The sequence below is a fragment of the Hemiscyllium ocellatum genome, chromosome 42 (genome assembly GCF_020745735.1).
Source record: "Hemiscyllium ocellatum isolate sHemOce1 chromosome 42, sHemOce1.pat.X.cur, whole genome shotgun sequence".
Taxonomy (NCBI): Eukaryota; Metazoa; Chordata; class Chondrichthyes; order Orectolobiformes; family Hemiscylliidae; genus Hemiscyllium; species Hemiscyllium ocellatum.
This window is the reverse complement of record NC_083442.1, coordinates 9,945,214-9,962,708: the sequence shown is the minus strand read 5'-3', so window position 1 is coordinate 9,962,708 and position 17,495 is coordinate 9,945,214. Positions and strand designations below refer to the sequence as shown.

Genomic DNA, 17,495 nt, shown 5'->3' with positions numbered 1-17,495 from the left:
ATTAACTTTTTTTACTCCAGCCAATATGGCTATGAATCACTCCAGTTGAGCACATAACTCTCAGGCAGGAGACTACCCACCCCCCCACCCCCCCCCCCCCAACCTACAGAAGAGCTTGTGTGCAGATATTTGAGGCTACCTAAGTGGAATGTGGCATATTCTTGAAAGAATACACAAACAAGTTAATCATTTTGCACCACTTTTTATTGTTTGGTTAGTGCCAGTACTCCATCAAACATGTATGAGCAAGCATTGCCATAAAAAAATTGAGATAATTATTTAGCAAAAATTGGCAAAGAGGGATCTGTCACAATTTTTCTCAATTACAAAGTTAACTTCACTAAATTCAACAAAATGAAACATTTGAATTGATCAAAGTCATCACTTTAATCGACTTCCCCAATCAGCTTTTCTCTGCAGTGAGCAGTTCGCATAAAACTTTTTTTTTCCACTTACTGCCCACATTAAATAGGGAACTTGGTACTTCTTTTAAAAAATTCACAGAAATGAAAAGGAAGCTCAGGAGCAATTATCTTTTTTTAAATTTTTGTTAGGTAGAATAATCAGTTATCTGTCTGAAACATGGTTTCATCTTCGTTTTGCTTGAAGCTCTTAAACAGATTATTATTTCTTGGATTTTTCAAACAGGGAAGTCCAGTTGTAGATGAGGGTTAAGTGGCCTCCCAGCATCCACTACTGGCACTCATGTCTGCAGCAAAGTAGATGAACTGTGAAAATGCTTGATCCCATAGAATCGACATTTCTCAATCCACCTACTGGAGAAGGGGTTTGAAAGGCTGTGGTGCACAAATGGAGAAAGTGCAATGTCTCTCAACATTCAGCCTTCAAGGGGCTGCTAAACATTTTAGGTGAATGTGTATTTCTTAACTTTTACCATCTTGGTTTCGGGTTGTATAAACTGCTGGCTGATTCCTTTGGAATGTCAATTGATCCATGGAGAGCTTGTGATAAAATAAGCATTTTATAAGACAAAATATATCTTGATGAAAAACCAAGATGATTATTTCCCAAGCACAGATGTGAGATGTAGGTTAGGTGCATTGTTCAGGGGTAAATATAGGATAATAGGATAAGGGAATAGGTCTGGGCGGATTACTTTTCGGAGGGTGAGTGTGGACTTGTTGGGCCAAAGGGCCTGTTTCCACACTGTAGGGGATCTATGATTTCTGCTATAAATTGGAAGATTAGGAAAGTTGACAAGCAGTGGATACAAACAGCAGAAATGCATTGTTAGTTGAGAAAGGAATGTCATGCACTTACATTGCACCTTTCACGATCCTGACATGCCAAATGGATGAGAGTCAATGACGTACCTTTGAAGTGCAGTCAGTATTGTCATGTTGAAAATTTGGTAGCCAATTTGGATAAAGCAACCTCCTAAAAACAGGACTGTGACAATGACCAGATACTGTCTGTCTAAATATGTTGATTGAAGGAGAAATATTCTATCGGACATGAAAAACAACTCTTAATTTTTTTTGAAATATATCAAGGATACTTTTGTTCAGTGAGAGTGCCCAGGATCTAGCTTTGAGTCTAACTGAAAGACAACACCATCAACAGTGCAGCACTCTCTGGCCTTCTACGTCTATGCTGACACCATTCTAAAGTAAACCCATCTACCTGCATGTGGTCTGTATCCCTCTATACCTTGCCTGTTCATGAATCTGTCTAAATGCCTCTTAAACATGGCTGTCCATTATTTTCCAAATGCAAGTAAATCCTGTCCCTAAGAATCTTCAATAGTTTCCCTGAAGGCTTACGTCCTGTAATTTTGCAGATTATCACTTTGTCCTTCTTAAACAAAAGAACTTTCTTTGTTAATCTCCAGTCTTCTGGGACCTCCCCTGTGGATAAAGAAGGTATAAAGATGTCTGTCAAGGCCCCAGCAATCTCGTCCTTTTCTTCCTTCTGTATCCTGTGATATATCCCAACGGATCCTGAATATGGCATCAAGGATCCCAGCAAAACCAGAGTCAATGGGAAACACTGCTCTCTGGTTGCAGTCATCTCGATCACAAAGGAAGATGGTTGTGGTTGGTGGAGGCCATACATCTCAGTAGGAGTTCTTTGGGGTAATGCCTTTTAGCTGCTTAATTGATGATCTTCCCTCCATCATTAGGTCAGAACTGAGTGCAATCAACAGCAAATGCACCATGTTCAATACACATTTGTGATTTCTCAGACGCTTATGCAGCAGGACTTGGACAACCTCCAGGATCGAGAGCGTGGTGCTGGCAAAGCACAGTAAGTCAGGCAACATCTGAGGAGCAGGAGAATTGATGTGTGCTTGATGATGAAGGGCTTACATCTGCAACTTTGATTCTCCTGCTCCTTGGATGCTGCCTGACCTGCTGTGCTTTTCCAGAACCACTCTAATTTTGAGTCCAATCTCCAGTCTTCTCTTTCGCCTAGAGTATCTGACCATATCACCCAGGCTTTGAAATGGCATTGTCATCACTGACTCTCCCATTAACACCATGCTTGTTACTATTGACCAGAACCTGGAGTGGATCAGCTATGTAAATACTGTAGCTACAAGAGGAGCTCAGAGGCTGAGAACAATCTGAAGAAGAGTTTTTTAATATATATAATTGGATTGATCAATTCTGAAACAGGACATTATTTCCATTGGATCAAGTAAAGAATTAACTTCACATTTAACTGGCCATGTGTTGCTCATATTATCAGCAAGATGTTTCCAACATATCAATGTTTCAGATGAGGTGTTAGAGAACTGTGCAGCATTTTCTCTGGCTCAAATACTGATGCTAGTTAATTCTACAAAAACCAGGACGAAAGACAAAACTGTCGGGGTTTCTTGAACAAACGTCCTTAAAATCATAATAAGTGCTGAAAATACAGGAATCATGCCAGATTAACGTTTTGGGCCAATGACGCTTTTAAACAAACACAGGCTAGAGGAACAATAGGAGAAAGTGAGGTCTGCAGATGCTGGAGATCAGAGCTGAAAATGTGTTGCTGGAAAAGTGTAACAGGCCAGGCAGCATCCAAAGAGCAGTAGAATTCCTGAAGAAGGGCTCATGCCCGAGGCATTGATTCTCCTGCTCTTTGGATGCTGCCTGGCCTGCTGTGCTTTTCCAGCAACACATTTTCAGTAGAGGAAGAATAGGATGGGCAAAGAACAAAGCTGATGGAGTGGAATGCAGGAGTGAAATTATAATAAAATCAGAAGGAGCTGGAGAAACTCAGCAGGTATGGAAGCATCTGTGAAGAGAAAGTAAAGTCAATATTTCCTGTCCAGTGACCCTTTTTCAGAACCCTGAAACACTAACTCTGCTTTCTCTCCTTTGAAAAGTACCAGACCTGTTGAGTTTCTCCAACTGCTTCAGTTTTTGTTTCTGATTTCCAGCGTTCACATTTCTTTTGTCTTTTTGTTTAGTAAAATTGTAACGTTCACTTCAGTAACAAAATATTATCCACAACTACATCAGTGTCTGACCTTGCAGAAATTCCTAAAATCAATATCCTTTTAAATATTCATTTGCTTTTTTAAGCAATAGAAGGCATCGTTCCATTTTAATATCATCCTGTTTTTGTTTTTAGTAATGGGTCATTTCCCAGAAGGATTTCAACTTCTTAAATAATAGTACATTAGCAATGGTGAACTGTATATGAGAAAAAAATCTTCTATTTTTAAAAAAAATCACCCCCACCACAACTCCCCTTGCAGCAGTAAGTAACTTGAGTCACAATTTGTGGTCTATGTAGAGCAACTTGAGAAAAAGAGAGACTTTAAACTTATGGTTCCTAAAACTCTCTGCCACTTCCTCATCTTGTGCTTGGGTTTGTTTTAGAAGAATTGGTGGAAATTGTTTGGTATTATTAGACAACAGTGTTAATTATAAAAGAGTCATATTTGGTGGGATTCTCCAATACTTTAGAAGTATTTTCAATCAATCTGGCATGCAAGTATGGATGTTGGATACCTGAAACAAATGAAAACAGAAATAGCTGGAGAAGCTTAGCAGCTCTGACAGCATCTTTGGAGAGAAGCAGATTACCAGTCCAGTGACCCTTATTCAGAACTTCTTGCTGTTTCTTGGGACTACTAGGTCAGACGTAGGTGAATGAGCATGTTCTTTGTGGTTTTCTTCTTTTATTCTAACACTTCCAGTGGCCAACCTAACATCTGGTCAGTGACTGAAAGAAGGATGGAGGCCTGGAAACCAGGAAAAATTCCTGCTCTTTTACATTTTGATTTCACCTGAAAATCTTCTGATTATTTATAACTTCCAGCTGATCAAATCACAATTTCTGACTTTGTTTTATTTGATTCTCTTTTTGTTTCAGTGGTCAGTTTGCTATTGTGAAGAAATGCTGTGAGAAAAGCTCTGGAGTTGAATATGCAGCAAAGTTTATTAAGAAACGGCAGGTTCGAGCCAGTCGGAGAGGAGTGAGACGTGAGGAAATTGAACGGGAGGTGAACATCCTGCAGCAGATCCAGCATTCCAACATTATCACCTTACATGATGTTTATGAGAATAAAACAGATGTGGTCCTTATTCTGGAACTGTGAGTAAAGAGGATTTCCGTTTCTGTTGGCTGGGATAAAGAAAATCAAAACAGGAAGGATTGTATTAATTATTCTTAATGATGAGTAACTGAAACTAAACTCCCTTTAATGTTGAGAATTAGTTCCGTCAGTGCTAATGACCTGCAGCAAGTAACCCAGCATTGATGCAATACAACATTATATTTAAAAGTAAAGTTAATCCTGAGAGAGTTTCTTCTCATTTTTCAACTTTCAGTTTTTTCATTTTTCTCTCCACTTTTCTATTCTCTTTCTCACTCACTCCAATGTCCCTGCCTAGTGTACCTTAGGTACATGGTGATTTGGAAAATAAGCTCTCCTTATTGGACCATGTATTTACAATGAGAGTATTTTTTTTCAAAAGGTTATTCTCTTTAACTTGTAAATGATACCTTGATATGCCCCGTTCATCTTCTCCCTAGATTCTGGAAGTCCCTGAATTGCTGCATCTCCCTCTACTTCTTTGTCCAAGATTCTGGCCTCCTCTTTCCAATCTCTCCCTACCAGCTATGATTTAACTGATACCACATCAATGAGTTGTTGTTGTTTCATCATACTTCCTCTGTCTCCTGTTGCTGTTTCCCAAGCCAACAATGCACACTTACTGCAAGTGATAGGAACAGATTTCATTTTCATGAAATAGCAAAGTGCCAATGAAGACGTTGATGAATGTGAATGAAAACTTTTATCAACCAGCAATTTCAAAATAATTTCCAGTCCATGAATGGTTTATTTGTTTCTGTTTTGATTTGCTACTACAATCTGAGTCTTCCAGAACCTTTCCAGCTTCCTCCTTGGTATATACGGTGAAAGCTGCCCCTCTGTAGGCAAGGTGTGTATTGTATTGTTGCTGTGCTGACTGGAATCAGTCCTCCTCATTTGTAATCTAAGTAGCTATTACCATGTGGGAAGGATACCCACATAAATTCTTCAGCAGAATCTGGCTCAATCTTGACAAATGGTGACGATTTAAAACATAGTACTTAATAGCTATTTATGTTACATCCAGAAATAATTGATAGTCACTTGTGAGGTATCATGGTCAAATGAAGTTAAAAATCACATAACACCAGGTTATAGTCCAACAGGTTTAATTGGAAGCACAACCATCTGATGAAGGACCAGTGCTCCGAAAGCTAGTGCTTCATTGGAGCACTTCACTTGGAGCACTGCTCCTTCATCGGGTTAAAAATCACACAATACCAGGTTATAGTCCAACAGGTTCAATTGGAAGCACACTAGCTTTCGGAGCATCACTCCTTCATCAGGTGTAGTCTACCACCTGGTGAAGGAACAGCGCTCGGTAAGCTAGTGTGCTTCCAATTAAACCTGTTGGACTATAACCTGGTGGAGTGGGATTTTTAACTTTATACACCTCAGTCCAACACTGGCATCTCTAAATCATGGTCAAATGAAGAGTAAGTACAAGGTTATTGTTACTGCACTGGGAGGATAGGAATACACCAACAAATACAAAACCCTGTTAGCTCCACTCTTTATAACCTGGTGAGTGAGACTTCTCTTGTATAAGGCAACAAGTTGATATCACAACACTTCTGACGAACTCTGAGAATAAAAGACTGAATTGTGCTTAAACTTTGCAATTTCAGAAGGGATTTTATATTATAGCTATTGCTCCTTCACCTAGAGACTGATGACAGTCTGTCCCCAGTGAATGTGGACCCTTGTGAACTTTGCTTTTGGGCATCAGTAATTATTGAGAATTGCTATTAGCGACACATATCAACAAAACGTTTTAATCTCTTGTTCATCAGGACAGATACAAGAATGCTATAATTTAAATGAGCACAATAATTTCCTTTATGGAGCTGATATCAGCATACATTTCTTTTGTCCTGAAGATTTGAATTTATGTAGCACCCTTCATGATCACAGGACAAACTTTTCAGTGAATGAAGTACTTTATTTGATGTACAAGAAATGCAACCACCAATTTGCATAAAGTATGTCCCAAAACATTCAGTAATGACCCGGTAATCTGCTCTAGTCATGTTGTTTAAGAATCATTTAGAATCTCTACTGTGTGGAAAAAGGCTATCGGGCCCAACAAGTCAACAGAGTTTAGATCAGAGTGATGCTGGAAAAGCACAGCAGGTCAGACAGCATCCGAGGAGCAAGAAAATCGATGTTTCGGGTAAAAGCCCTTCATCAGGAATAGGAAGTCTCCAGGGTGATGAGATAAATGGGGTTGTGGTGGGGGTGGGGTGGGGCTGGGGAGAAGGTAGCAAAGAGTACAGTAGGTGAATGGGAGTGGGGATGGAGGTAATAGGTCAGAGAGGAGTGTGAGGGAAGGTTGCAGAGAGAGAGAGAGAGACTCACTGAGATTCTTGTGGAGAGAGGAGGAGAACTTCTTCAAGGTAGGCATCCTTGCAAGAGGATTCACAGTAAGGCTAAAATCAACTAGGCAAAGGTGAGGACTGCAGATGCTGGAAACCAGAGTTTTTAGATCAGAGTGGTGCTGGAAAAGCACAGCAGATCAGGCTGTTCTCCTCCTCTCTCCACAAGAGTCTCCCCAGCACCGCCCCCCTCCCCCCTCCCCCCTCCCCACCCCCCTTTATCTCTCCACCATGGAAGCTTCCTGCCTCTATTCCTGATGAAAGGCTTTTGCTTGAAACGTTGATTTTCCTGCTCCTCGGAAGCTGCCTGACCTGATGTGCTTTTCCAGCACCCCTCTGATCCCAACAAGTCTACACCAACCCTCTGAAGAGTAACTCACCCAGGTCCATTCCCCTACCCTATTATTCTATGTTTATCCCTGAGTAATGCACCTAACCTACATATCCCAGAACACTAAGGGCAATTTAGCATAGCCACTTCACCGAACTTGCACATCTTTGGATTGTGGGAGGAAACCCACATGGAGGGGGATTGTGCAAACTCCACGCAGTCACCCGAAGTGGAAATTGAACCTGGGTCCCTGGCACTGTGAGGCAGCAGTGCGAACCACTGAGCCACTGTGCTGACCACGTTGAGGGAGAACTATTGGCCAGAACACCGGGGACAACTTCTCTCCTATTCTTTGTATTAGTGCCTTTACATCCACTTGAGAGTTAATATGTGATTTAACATCTACCCTAGCAGATGGTAGCTTTGTGTGGCACCCCCTTAGCACTGGACTGTCATACCCAGGAGACAGGTTTATCTTGGGTGACAGTGCGTATAGCAGAGCCATGCTGGCATAGTGCAGTGTGGAGATGATGAAATGAAGAAAGTAGGCAAATGTGAACTAGCCGCTTGCAATGATGGGGAGTGTAGATGCGCAGAAGAAGAATGTGGACAGGTAGTGACAACCAGAACTGATCAGGAAAAATTGAATTAGAGTCAAAAGCAGAGGATGCTGGTTTTGTTCACAAGCAATGATAAAGCAGATCATTCATTATTAATCTTTAATACTTTCATTATAAAATATTATACTCTAAGTTTACAATGAGCAATAAAATAGAAAATATACAGACGTCCCTTGTGATGCATTGGTTGTGTCCCTTCCTCTGAGCCAGGATACCTGCTTTAGAGATATGTAATAACACGCAGGAATAGGGTGATTAAAAATATCTACCAAACATCAACCCAATAGTGTCAACAGCAAGTGAGATCCCAACCAATGATCTCTCACTCAAAGATGGACTTCACAATGATCTAACTCTTTGTGCTTTCTGCTCCTCTTCAGTCTAGTTCGAGTTTACTCTGTATATTGAAAATCAATTATTTTGAATCTAATGATGTGAAACAAAAGCCTCTTGGGGTCCTTTTGTGGCAGTGGTAATGTTCCTATCCCTGTACTGGGAGACCTGGGTTCATATCCCTCCTGATCCAGAGGTGTAAAGTAATATCTCTGAAAGGTTGACAAGAAAAACAGGTTGAATAAAAATAATATATTTTTAAAAGTCTCTATTACTTGGCCAGTTTAAGTCCCACATACAATATACCAATTCAGCAATGGAAACTTCCGTTGACCTTGGGGCAGGGGTTTAATAGCATTGTCCAGTTTCCGATCAGGTTTGTTTACAATTTAATAAAATACAGTGCTGTTGAAATGAATGAGGAATGAGAAACTTGAATAAATCAGAATAATCTCCGGTTTCGGCCTAAGAGAACTTGTTTATCTAGTACTTCTTGGGGCCTTGGGATATCCCAGCGTGTTTCATGTTAATTTTGAAATTGCTAATTTGGACAAAACCAAGTTCTACAAACCCCAATGTACTAATCTGATCTTGTGCTGTTACCTGAGAGAGAAATCTTGCCAGACCACAAACAGACTATGCTAGGTAACATTATCAGTGAGCCGCTGGTGAAGCATTGGTGTTCTGTCCCACTTGCTATTTGTGTCTGGGTCTGCTGGGGTTGGTGGTGTCATTTCTGGTTTTTGTCAGGTCAATCCTTTAAGTTGATCAGTAGCTTCCCATTCCCCTGTGGATGTGGTCTAATCTAGGGACTTGATGGTCTGATAGGCATTAATACAGCGGATACTCTCAAAAAATGTAGCATTAGGCTACCCCCTCCCCACTGCCAGATTTCTGACCAGTGAGCTAGACTTCCCATCCACTTAGAAAAATTTGGAGACTGACAAAAATGTGGGCAGAACCACTGTGTGTGGAGTGAGGCCCAAATGGAAGTGGGTCATTGGTTTCACTAGGGTCATAGTTTACTTTAAGATCATTGAAGGATTGTAGGAAAAAAAGGAATGAATTTAATTGGCTATGCTTCACATTTTTGAATGGCCTCCAATGCTATCAGATTCTATGATTTAATGTTATAAGGGAAACCAAACAAAATGAGGTGGTAGGAACAAATTCCTGCAACTGGTGGAATCTGCGCTGAAAACAATAAATGCTGGAGATCAGTGGATCAGGCAGCATCCATGGAGAGAGAGCAAGCTAATGTTTCGAGTCTAGATGTGTTTAGACTCAAAATGGTACCTTTCTCTCTCTCTCTCTCTCTCTCTCCATGGATGCTGCCTGACCCACTGTGATTTCCAGCATTTGTTTTCAGTTCCGAAATGAAATGGTGACCGCTTTTGATGAACTGAGTTTGAGCAAAAAGAAAAGATACTTCTGTGTAGAGACAAAACTGACTAAGTATCACCCTGGGAATGTTAATGGGGAAATGCCCAGGGCTCATATCGGGCTGCATTTGACAGAATGTTTCAGTTGGTGTTTCCTTTCATGAGCGTTCTGATTCTAAGAATAAGGTTGAATAATACAAATGGATTGAGGGTTTTCCAAAAGGGTGATGTCAAATGGGTAGAAATTCTGAGCATGTTGAGGTGATGACTCAAGGAAGTTGATGTCCAGATTTCACTGAGATGGGAGCAAGGGGCAGTCTGCCTTCTACCAGGATAGGATTGGTATTCTCGAAATGTTAGAGGCCAGCTGGGTTTCTTGGGCATGGGGACAGGGTGTAGCTTGAGTGATGGCATTAAGGAGAAGCCTAGTTCTACCTCCAGCCACCTTATGGGTCAAGCAGAACAGGATTGCTTCTTCCCCACATAGTACCCTGCCATCAATCGATCATCACTTCCCCCCCCCCCCCCACCTCACTTTGTATGCTACCTGATTCTATATGTGAAATTTAATACCCTCCCCTGGTGACTGGTTTAGTTGCAAGGGGCATTTAGTCAGTCAAGGAGGGGATATCCTACTCCCTTCAGCCCAGTTCTCCCTTCCCAGCCCAATTCTGATTGTGGCAGGAATGCCTGGAGAAAGCTAGAGCCACCCCCACCCCCGCTCCAAATCTTGCTGCTCCCCATCGCTCTCCCACCCCACAAGATTGAGTGACAAAACCACAACTCGAATGGGCATTATGGCGATGGCTATCACCACCACCTGTAGGGAGCATTACTGTTCACTGGAGCTGCCAGTCTCTGGCTGGCAAATAACAATGGGCAGGATCAACCCTCCCCCATCAAGATGGCGAGAATGCCATTGGCTGTCCTGTCATATGCCTGATGGGCACAGGATGGGACTTTGTATAAAGCAATGGCACAAAGCTCTTACCAGCTACCATCTCCATTGATAACTGCCATCTTTACCTGATGTGGAGGTGCCAGTATTAGACTGGGGTGGACAAAGTTAAAAATCTTTTGCAGTGCTCTGAAATCTTGTATTTCCAAATAAATCTGTTGGACTATAACTTGGTGTTGTATGATATTTGATCTTTACCTGGGAAATACAAGATTGAATTCTGGCTCTTCCACAACATCCGTTCCTGTAATTTTACTATGTCTTTTGGAGTCCCAGAACATTTCACAAAGAGTCCATTGCTTTATAACTGTAGACAAACAGGTTTACATAGGAAGCAGTAGCAGCCAGTTATCTCTCTCAAAGGAAGATTGTTGACACGCACACCTCTTGGCTATTGATTTCGCAAGAACATTGATTGGAATGTATGGAATTGCAATAGGCATGCTGCTCTCTGAGCAGTTTGGCACATTTGCTGAACTGTTGCACCATGACTGCAATAAAATAATACAGGAAGGGAATGGCAGAAAATTTTAACCAATGGCCCAATTGTGGCCTGACTAATACAGTCTATATTACCAGTATTGGCAAGAAATCTGTCCCTATAGTTTGTACTTTGAAACTGAACTAAACAAATTGTTATTTACCCCACCTTTTGGTGCTAGCATCCACCCTATGAGGTGAAGTGACTTTATTTGTGAATACAATGTGAATCTAATAGTATAAATATTACTGAAAAGGTAGCAGAGGGAGTGGCAATGACTCAGTGGGTAAAGATTTCAGCAACAAAACATAGGAAATTAAAATTCTATTGTCATTTGAAGTCTTGGATAAAAGTATTTTGGGGGTGCAGGAAGTTTTTTTTAATTCTCAGAACTGTGGGTGTCACTGGGCCAGCACTTATTTCCCATCCTGAATCTTCCTGATGGTGGTGAACCATTTCAATCCATATGATGCATGCACAGACTGCTGTAAGAAAGGGGGAGTTCCTGGATTTTGATCCAGCAACAGTGAAGAAGCAGTCATAAACTTACCAGTCAGGGTGGTGTGTGACTTGCAGAAAGGCTTGCAGGGTATATTGCCCATATGTTGTTTTCGGTCATCTGCGAGTGATCAAAAGGGTCAGCAGCACAAGCAGCATTTGTTAAGCCTGTTCACTAAGGGTTCTGCTAAGGCCACTCGCTCCTGGTCTGGGGTGGTCCAGCCTTGGTTCAAACATGGACAAAATCACTGAACGTGAGAAGTGAGGTGAGATTTAATAGTCCTTAAAAGCTGTACTAACAATATAAATACTGTGGCTGCAAGATCAGGTCAGAGGCTAGGAATCCTGCAGAGTGTAACTCATTTCCTGATTTCCCAAGGTCTGTCCACTATTTACAAGGTAAGAGTCATGAATATTAATTATGGAAGATTCCTACTTACCTGGATGAGTGCAGCTCCAACAAGGACACCATCCAGGACAAAGCAGCCCACCCGATTTAATGTCACATGTACAAGCATCCACACCTTCCACAACTTACAGTAGCAGTGATGATGCTACAAGATGACAGTATCTTCCAAATCCTGATCACTTCCATTTAGAAGGCTAAGGGCAGCAGATACTTGGGAACACCACCCCCTGCATTTACTTGGAAATATTAGATTAGATTACTTACAGTGTGGAAACAGGACCTTCGGCCCAACAAGTCCACACCGACCCGCCGAAGCGCAACCCACCCATGCCCCTACATTTACCCCTTATCTAACACTATGGGCAATTTAGTATGGCCAATTCACCTGACCCGCACATCTTTGGATTGTGGGAGGAAACCGGAGCACGCGGAGGAAACCCACGCAGACACGGAGAGCGTGCAAACTCCACACAGTCAGTCGCCTGAGTCAGGAATTGAACCCGGGTCTCAGGCGCTGTGAGGCAGCAGTGCTAACCACTGTGCCACCGTGCCACCCACTAATTACCCTTCATTTAGAATCATTGGGTCGAAATTCTGGAACTACCTCTCTGAGGGCATTGTCAATCTACTTATAGCAAATGGACTACATTTGTTTAAACAGGCAGATCACCACCACCACCACCATTCTCCAGGGCAATTAGGGACTGATAATAAATGCTGGCCAGCCAGCGATGCTCTTATCTCCTTGATTTTTTTAAAAAAGGATTGGTGTCAAAGGAGGAGATTGTGTTGGTGAGGACAAGGTAAATTAGCATTAACACCACATGTAACTCAGAGTTTAGAGTTCATCTCCTTTATAGGAGGAGGATCACTTACTGAGGTTTTCTCCACTTGTCTGCATGAGTTTCCTCCGGGTGCGTCCATTCCCTCCATAATCCAAAGATGTACAGGTTAGGTGAATTGGCCATGCTCAATTGCCCTGAAAAATGTGTTACTGGAAAAGCTCAACAGGTCAGGCAGCATTCAAGGAGCAGGAGAATCGATGTTTCGGGCATAAACCCTTCCTGAAGAAGGGCTGTGCTGTGCTACACTTTTCCAGCAACACATTTTTCAGCTCTGATCTGCAGTTCTCACTTTCTCCTCCATGCTAAATTTCCCATCGCGTTCAGCAACGTGTAGGGTAGATGTCAGGGTTCCAGGATTGAGACCCCAACTGGGAGCAGAGCTTGTGGCAAGGACCAGTGGAAGTAACAAAGCTCCAAGTTCTGTATCTTCCAGTAATACAACTGCCCTGCTGAGAGTCACTGTTTTTGAGCATTCATTCTGATCTGCAAAACTGACAGATGTTGAGCCCCAGGTTATTGAGCAATAGCAGAATATAATATCCTCTAGGAACAACATCTGTCTGTTTTGTGGCTGAGGTGTTTGTGTTCCGTTCGAGAGGGCAATTTCCTCAATGACATGTCATGCGTTACTGAGTTATTCAGTCCTGTAACTTGCCAAGGTTGTTGCTGACTTTAGGCCTGTATCCCCTGTACGGTAAGGGTAAGTGTTGTGCTGGGACTCGTCGGTTTGATCTCGACAGCTGTTTAATTTCCCTGTCAAAGTGGTGTTGCAACATAAGTTTTTGTGACCCGTGGCTGTATGTTGATGATTGAGTGGGACGTGGTGCTGTGCAGGCAAAAGTACAATATGCATGCTCTGAAAAGAGGTGACATGCAGGAAATCTTCATGTTGAGGGATAAACTCTTGATGTTTTATCACTTGCATCTGAGGGATATCCTTTCCTGAAGAATCTGTGCTGTACCAACATGTAGCAAGAAGTTAAAAATTACACAACACCAGGTTATAGTCCAACAAGTTTAATTGGAAGCACACTAGCTTTCAGAGCGACGCTCCTTCATCGGGCGGTTGTAGTTCACCTAATGAAGGAGCGCGCTCCGAAAGCTAGTGTGCTTCCAATTAAACCTGTTGGACTATAACCTGGTGTTGTTATTTTTAACTTTTGTACACCCCAGTCCAACACCAGCATCTCCAAATTATAGTAAGAAGTGACAGTGATAGTTTTCTGCATTATTTTGGAGTTTGGAACAAAAACACCTATTTGTGCAATATGGTTAAAGTGCAATGAATCACAGATCACCCAGTACTCGCAACACCTAAAGAATAGCAAACAGTGGAACAGTGTCTGTAAATGCAAGCCAGTTGGATCATTAAACAAAAAACAAATTACTACAGATGCTGGAAATCAGAAACAAAAGCAGAAATTACTGGAAAATCTCTGGACATCTGACACCACCTGTGCAAAGAAAACAGAATCAATGTTTTGGGGGCATTGACCCTTCCTCCTTCAGTGCTAAATTCTTCCAGATTGGATCATTACCTTCTCCTCTTACAGCAAGTAACAGGCTTTCAAGACATCCAGGCTGAGTGAAAGCATATCCTAATGGTCCAGTTCCAATTTATTCTTAACAGCAGTGGACAAAGTGATCTGTTTCTGAGCAACAGTTTACAAGATCGCAACACAGCTGAGGGGCTCGACAGCATCAAAAGCAACCCAACTGGAGTTCTGTGGTTTCTGAAGTCGGAGAGATTTGTGTTATAGTCAGCAATGCAATTTCTCAGCAACCTGTTTGCATATAGAATTCCCACTGTGTTTTACCACTTGGGCTTGGCTGCACTGTGCTTCGGTAGGGTCACAGGATGGTGTCAGATAGGAACAAAGATGAACTGAGTGACGTAGGGAAGAATGCAAATATTGTGAGCAAAGACAATCAAAGGGCACTATGTCATGTGACCATGCAAGGACATAGCTGTTTAAATGTCTGTTCAACTTCATGATGTAAGGTATTGATTACTGGGTGTCTGTCTGCCTGTGAATAGTTACCTCAGTAACTGAAACTAGCTTCACAAACTTGTAACTGAGCTTCAAAAGAATCTGTTTGTTATTATTCAGCATTGGGCTCAGTTTTATCACTCTCTCTTTCTCTTCTAAAGTGTTTTTAGTATTCCGTTTTATGAATTGTAAGATGAACTCTGAATATAAAATTAAATCGTCAGAAGCTGGTATTGCTATTGCTCCTAGTAAATAGGCTTCTTGATCACATACATCCAATAGCTGAGGAACTCTTCCTTCCTGCATTGGTTTCATAGACATAATCTTCACTGCTTCCCAAATTATGAAGAATGCAAGGAACAGCACCAGTTGCTGTGCGTGGCTTTGTTCAATCTCTCAAAACCCTTTTGATTCTGTTAAATGTGATGAGGTGTAACATGGAGTATCATATCAAACCTAGCTGCTGTCAGGCACTTGTCTCATTTTGTGCCTACTCCACAGAGGTGTGCCAGTCCTAAACCTCACCATTCAAACCTTCACAGTCCCTCTTTCACATATATCTGTAAAAAGACACACAATTTGTTGTAGCTTTTCCTCTTTCATTTAGATTCAATTAGATTACTTACAGTGTGGAAACAGGCCCTTCGGCCCAACAAGTCCACACCGACCCGCCGAAGCGCAACTCACCCATACCCCTACATATACCCCTTACCTAACACTACGGGCAATTTAGCATGGCCAATTCACCTGACCCGCACATCTTTGGACTGTGGGAGGAAACCGGAGCACCCGGAGGAAACCCACACAGACACGGGGAGAACGTGCAAACTCCACACAGTCAGTCGCCTGAGGCGGGAATTGAACCCAGGTCTCTGGCGCTGTGAGGCAGCAGTGCTAACCACTGTGCCACCGTGCCGCCCTGGTTATTGAACAAATCAAAATAATACCTAATTGACGGGAAGATATATTTACACTGCATGAGAGGAGAGTGCATATTGGTTAGGAAGTGGATTCTAGTGTAAGTGTTGCCATGGGAATGCACAAGTTAATGGTAACTACTGATAATTACCAAGCTTTATTTAAGTTTTAAACCAAGATGGTTGGCTCTGGTCAATGGATTGCACTAAGAAATGAACTATGACTTATTTAGTTGAGTTCAGCAGGTGCAATGTTTGTATAGTACATGTCTTTTTGTCTGCAGATTGCAGGGCCCTATGAATTTAATGTATGGAACTTCCAGTACATGCAAGTACATCACACTGCAAGCCTGACTGACAATCCCAAATTAGGTGCCATTGTGATTCTTTGCACTCCATGGATTACCCAGCAAATATTCATAGAATCATAGGATCTTTCAGCATGAAAAGAGGCCCTTTGGGCCATCATGTCTGTGCCAGTCAATAATCACTTATCTATTCTCACCCCATTGCTAAACATTTGGCCTGGGCCCTGGTGTGCCGTGCATGAAGATTTCGGCTAAATACTTCTTAAAAATATTTTATTGACGTATTCTCTACTACCATTGAGTGTTCCTGGTAAAACATAATTCTTCCTTAAAACCTCATTCAACCCCTATCTCTTCAATCTATGGTCCTTCGTTATTGACCTCTGTAATGAGGGGAAATGTTTCTTCCCACCTCAGTCACAGTTATGGAGTCAGAGAAGCCTACAGACAGACAAAGGCCCTTTGGCTGACCAAATTTGTCAAAACTTAAGCATCTAATTGTTGTAAGTCTCCTGTAGTCCAAACGTCTGTGATGCCTTTCCCTATCCCTGCTCCATCTCAGTTAATACTGGGGTCATAAAGGTCCACCTATCTGCCTCACCCTCCTACCTGTCCGTCTTCCTGTCCGACCTATCACCTTCACTGCTACCTTCAATTCCTTTTGCATTCCCAGCTACCTTCCCTCCCAGCCCCACCCCCTCCCATTTATCTCTCCTCTGCCTTGGGCCATCCCCTCATTCCTGATGAAGAACTTACGCTTGAAATTTTGATTCTCTTGCTCCTCGGATGATGCCTGACTGGCTGTGCTTTTCCAACATCATGCTCTTTGACTCTTATAGGTCTGTGTCATTGTACTAGCCCTCATCTCCAACTCCCTCACTGCTATAGTACCCCTCACCTCCAGCAAACTACTGCCTACAGGTGTGTGGAAACAGAATTGACTGGAAACAGCTCAACCTGAACTGTCTTCATTCTAAATCCAAAGTCATTCTAAGCTCAGACTTTGCACTTCAGTATGGAGGTGCATGCTCACTGAAAAACAGAACTCCAGGTCACTGTCCACTCCCCCTTGAAGCAAATGTGAAGATGTGCCTTTCTCTCAACACCGAGAAACTAAAGTCCTCTTCCGACCAGCTCCCCTGTCAATCTCTGAGCAGTGATGAGATCCTGGATGTAATGGGCCATTTTCTATATCTTTTGGGACCCTCAGCTCAGTGGTCGCAGACATGGATGATGAAATCTGTCATCACTTTGTCATGTGTGCGCTCAGTCTTTGGCTGACTGAGTAATAGAGTATGTGAGGACTCCATTTCAAAGTGGAAGTTAAGGTTGTGATCTATTGGGCAGCAGTGATCGCAACATTTCTATAGGCTTTGGTGATTTGGACAATCTACAGCAGACAACTCAAAACACTGGAGAAGTCCATACACAGCAACACACGCTCCTTCAAATCCTGTGGGGGAGAAAAGGGCATGCAATAGCAGAGACC

General features: G+C 42.2%; 1 protein-coding gene across 4 annotated transcripts in view; it reads left to right on the top strand.

The window, feature by feature from the left end:
* dapk2b (death-associated protein kinase 2b) overlaps nt 1-17,495 on the top strand; it is a 156,552-nt gene that overhangs the window by 77,710 nt on the left and 61,347 nt on the right. For 3 of the 4 annotated variants that reach the window (XM_060853576.1, XM_060853574.1, XM_060853572.1), the window contains exon 3: nt 4,336-4,557. In XM_060853576.1, the coding sequence (XP_060709559.1) occupies nt 4,336-4,557 (222 nt within the window). Of the gene's footprint in view, nt 1-796; nt 870-4,335; nt 4,558-17,495 lie in introns of those variants that run through there. The other variant, XM_060853575.1, reaches the window with a different exon arrangement.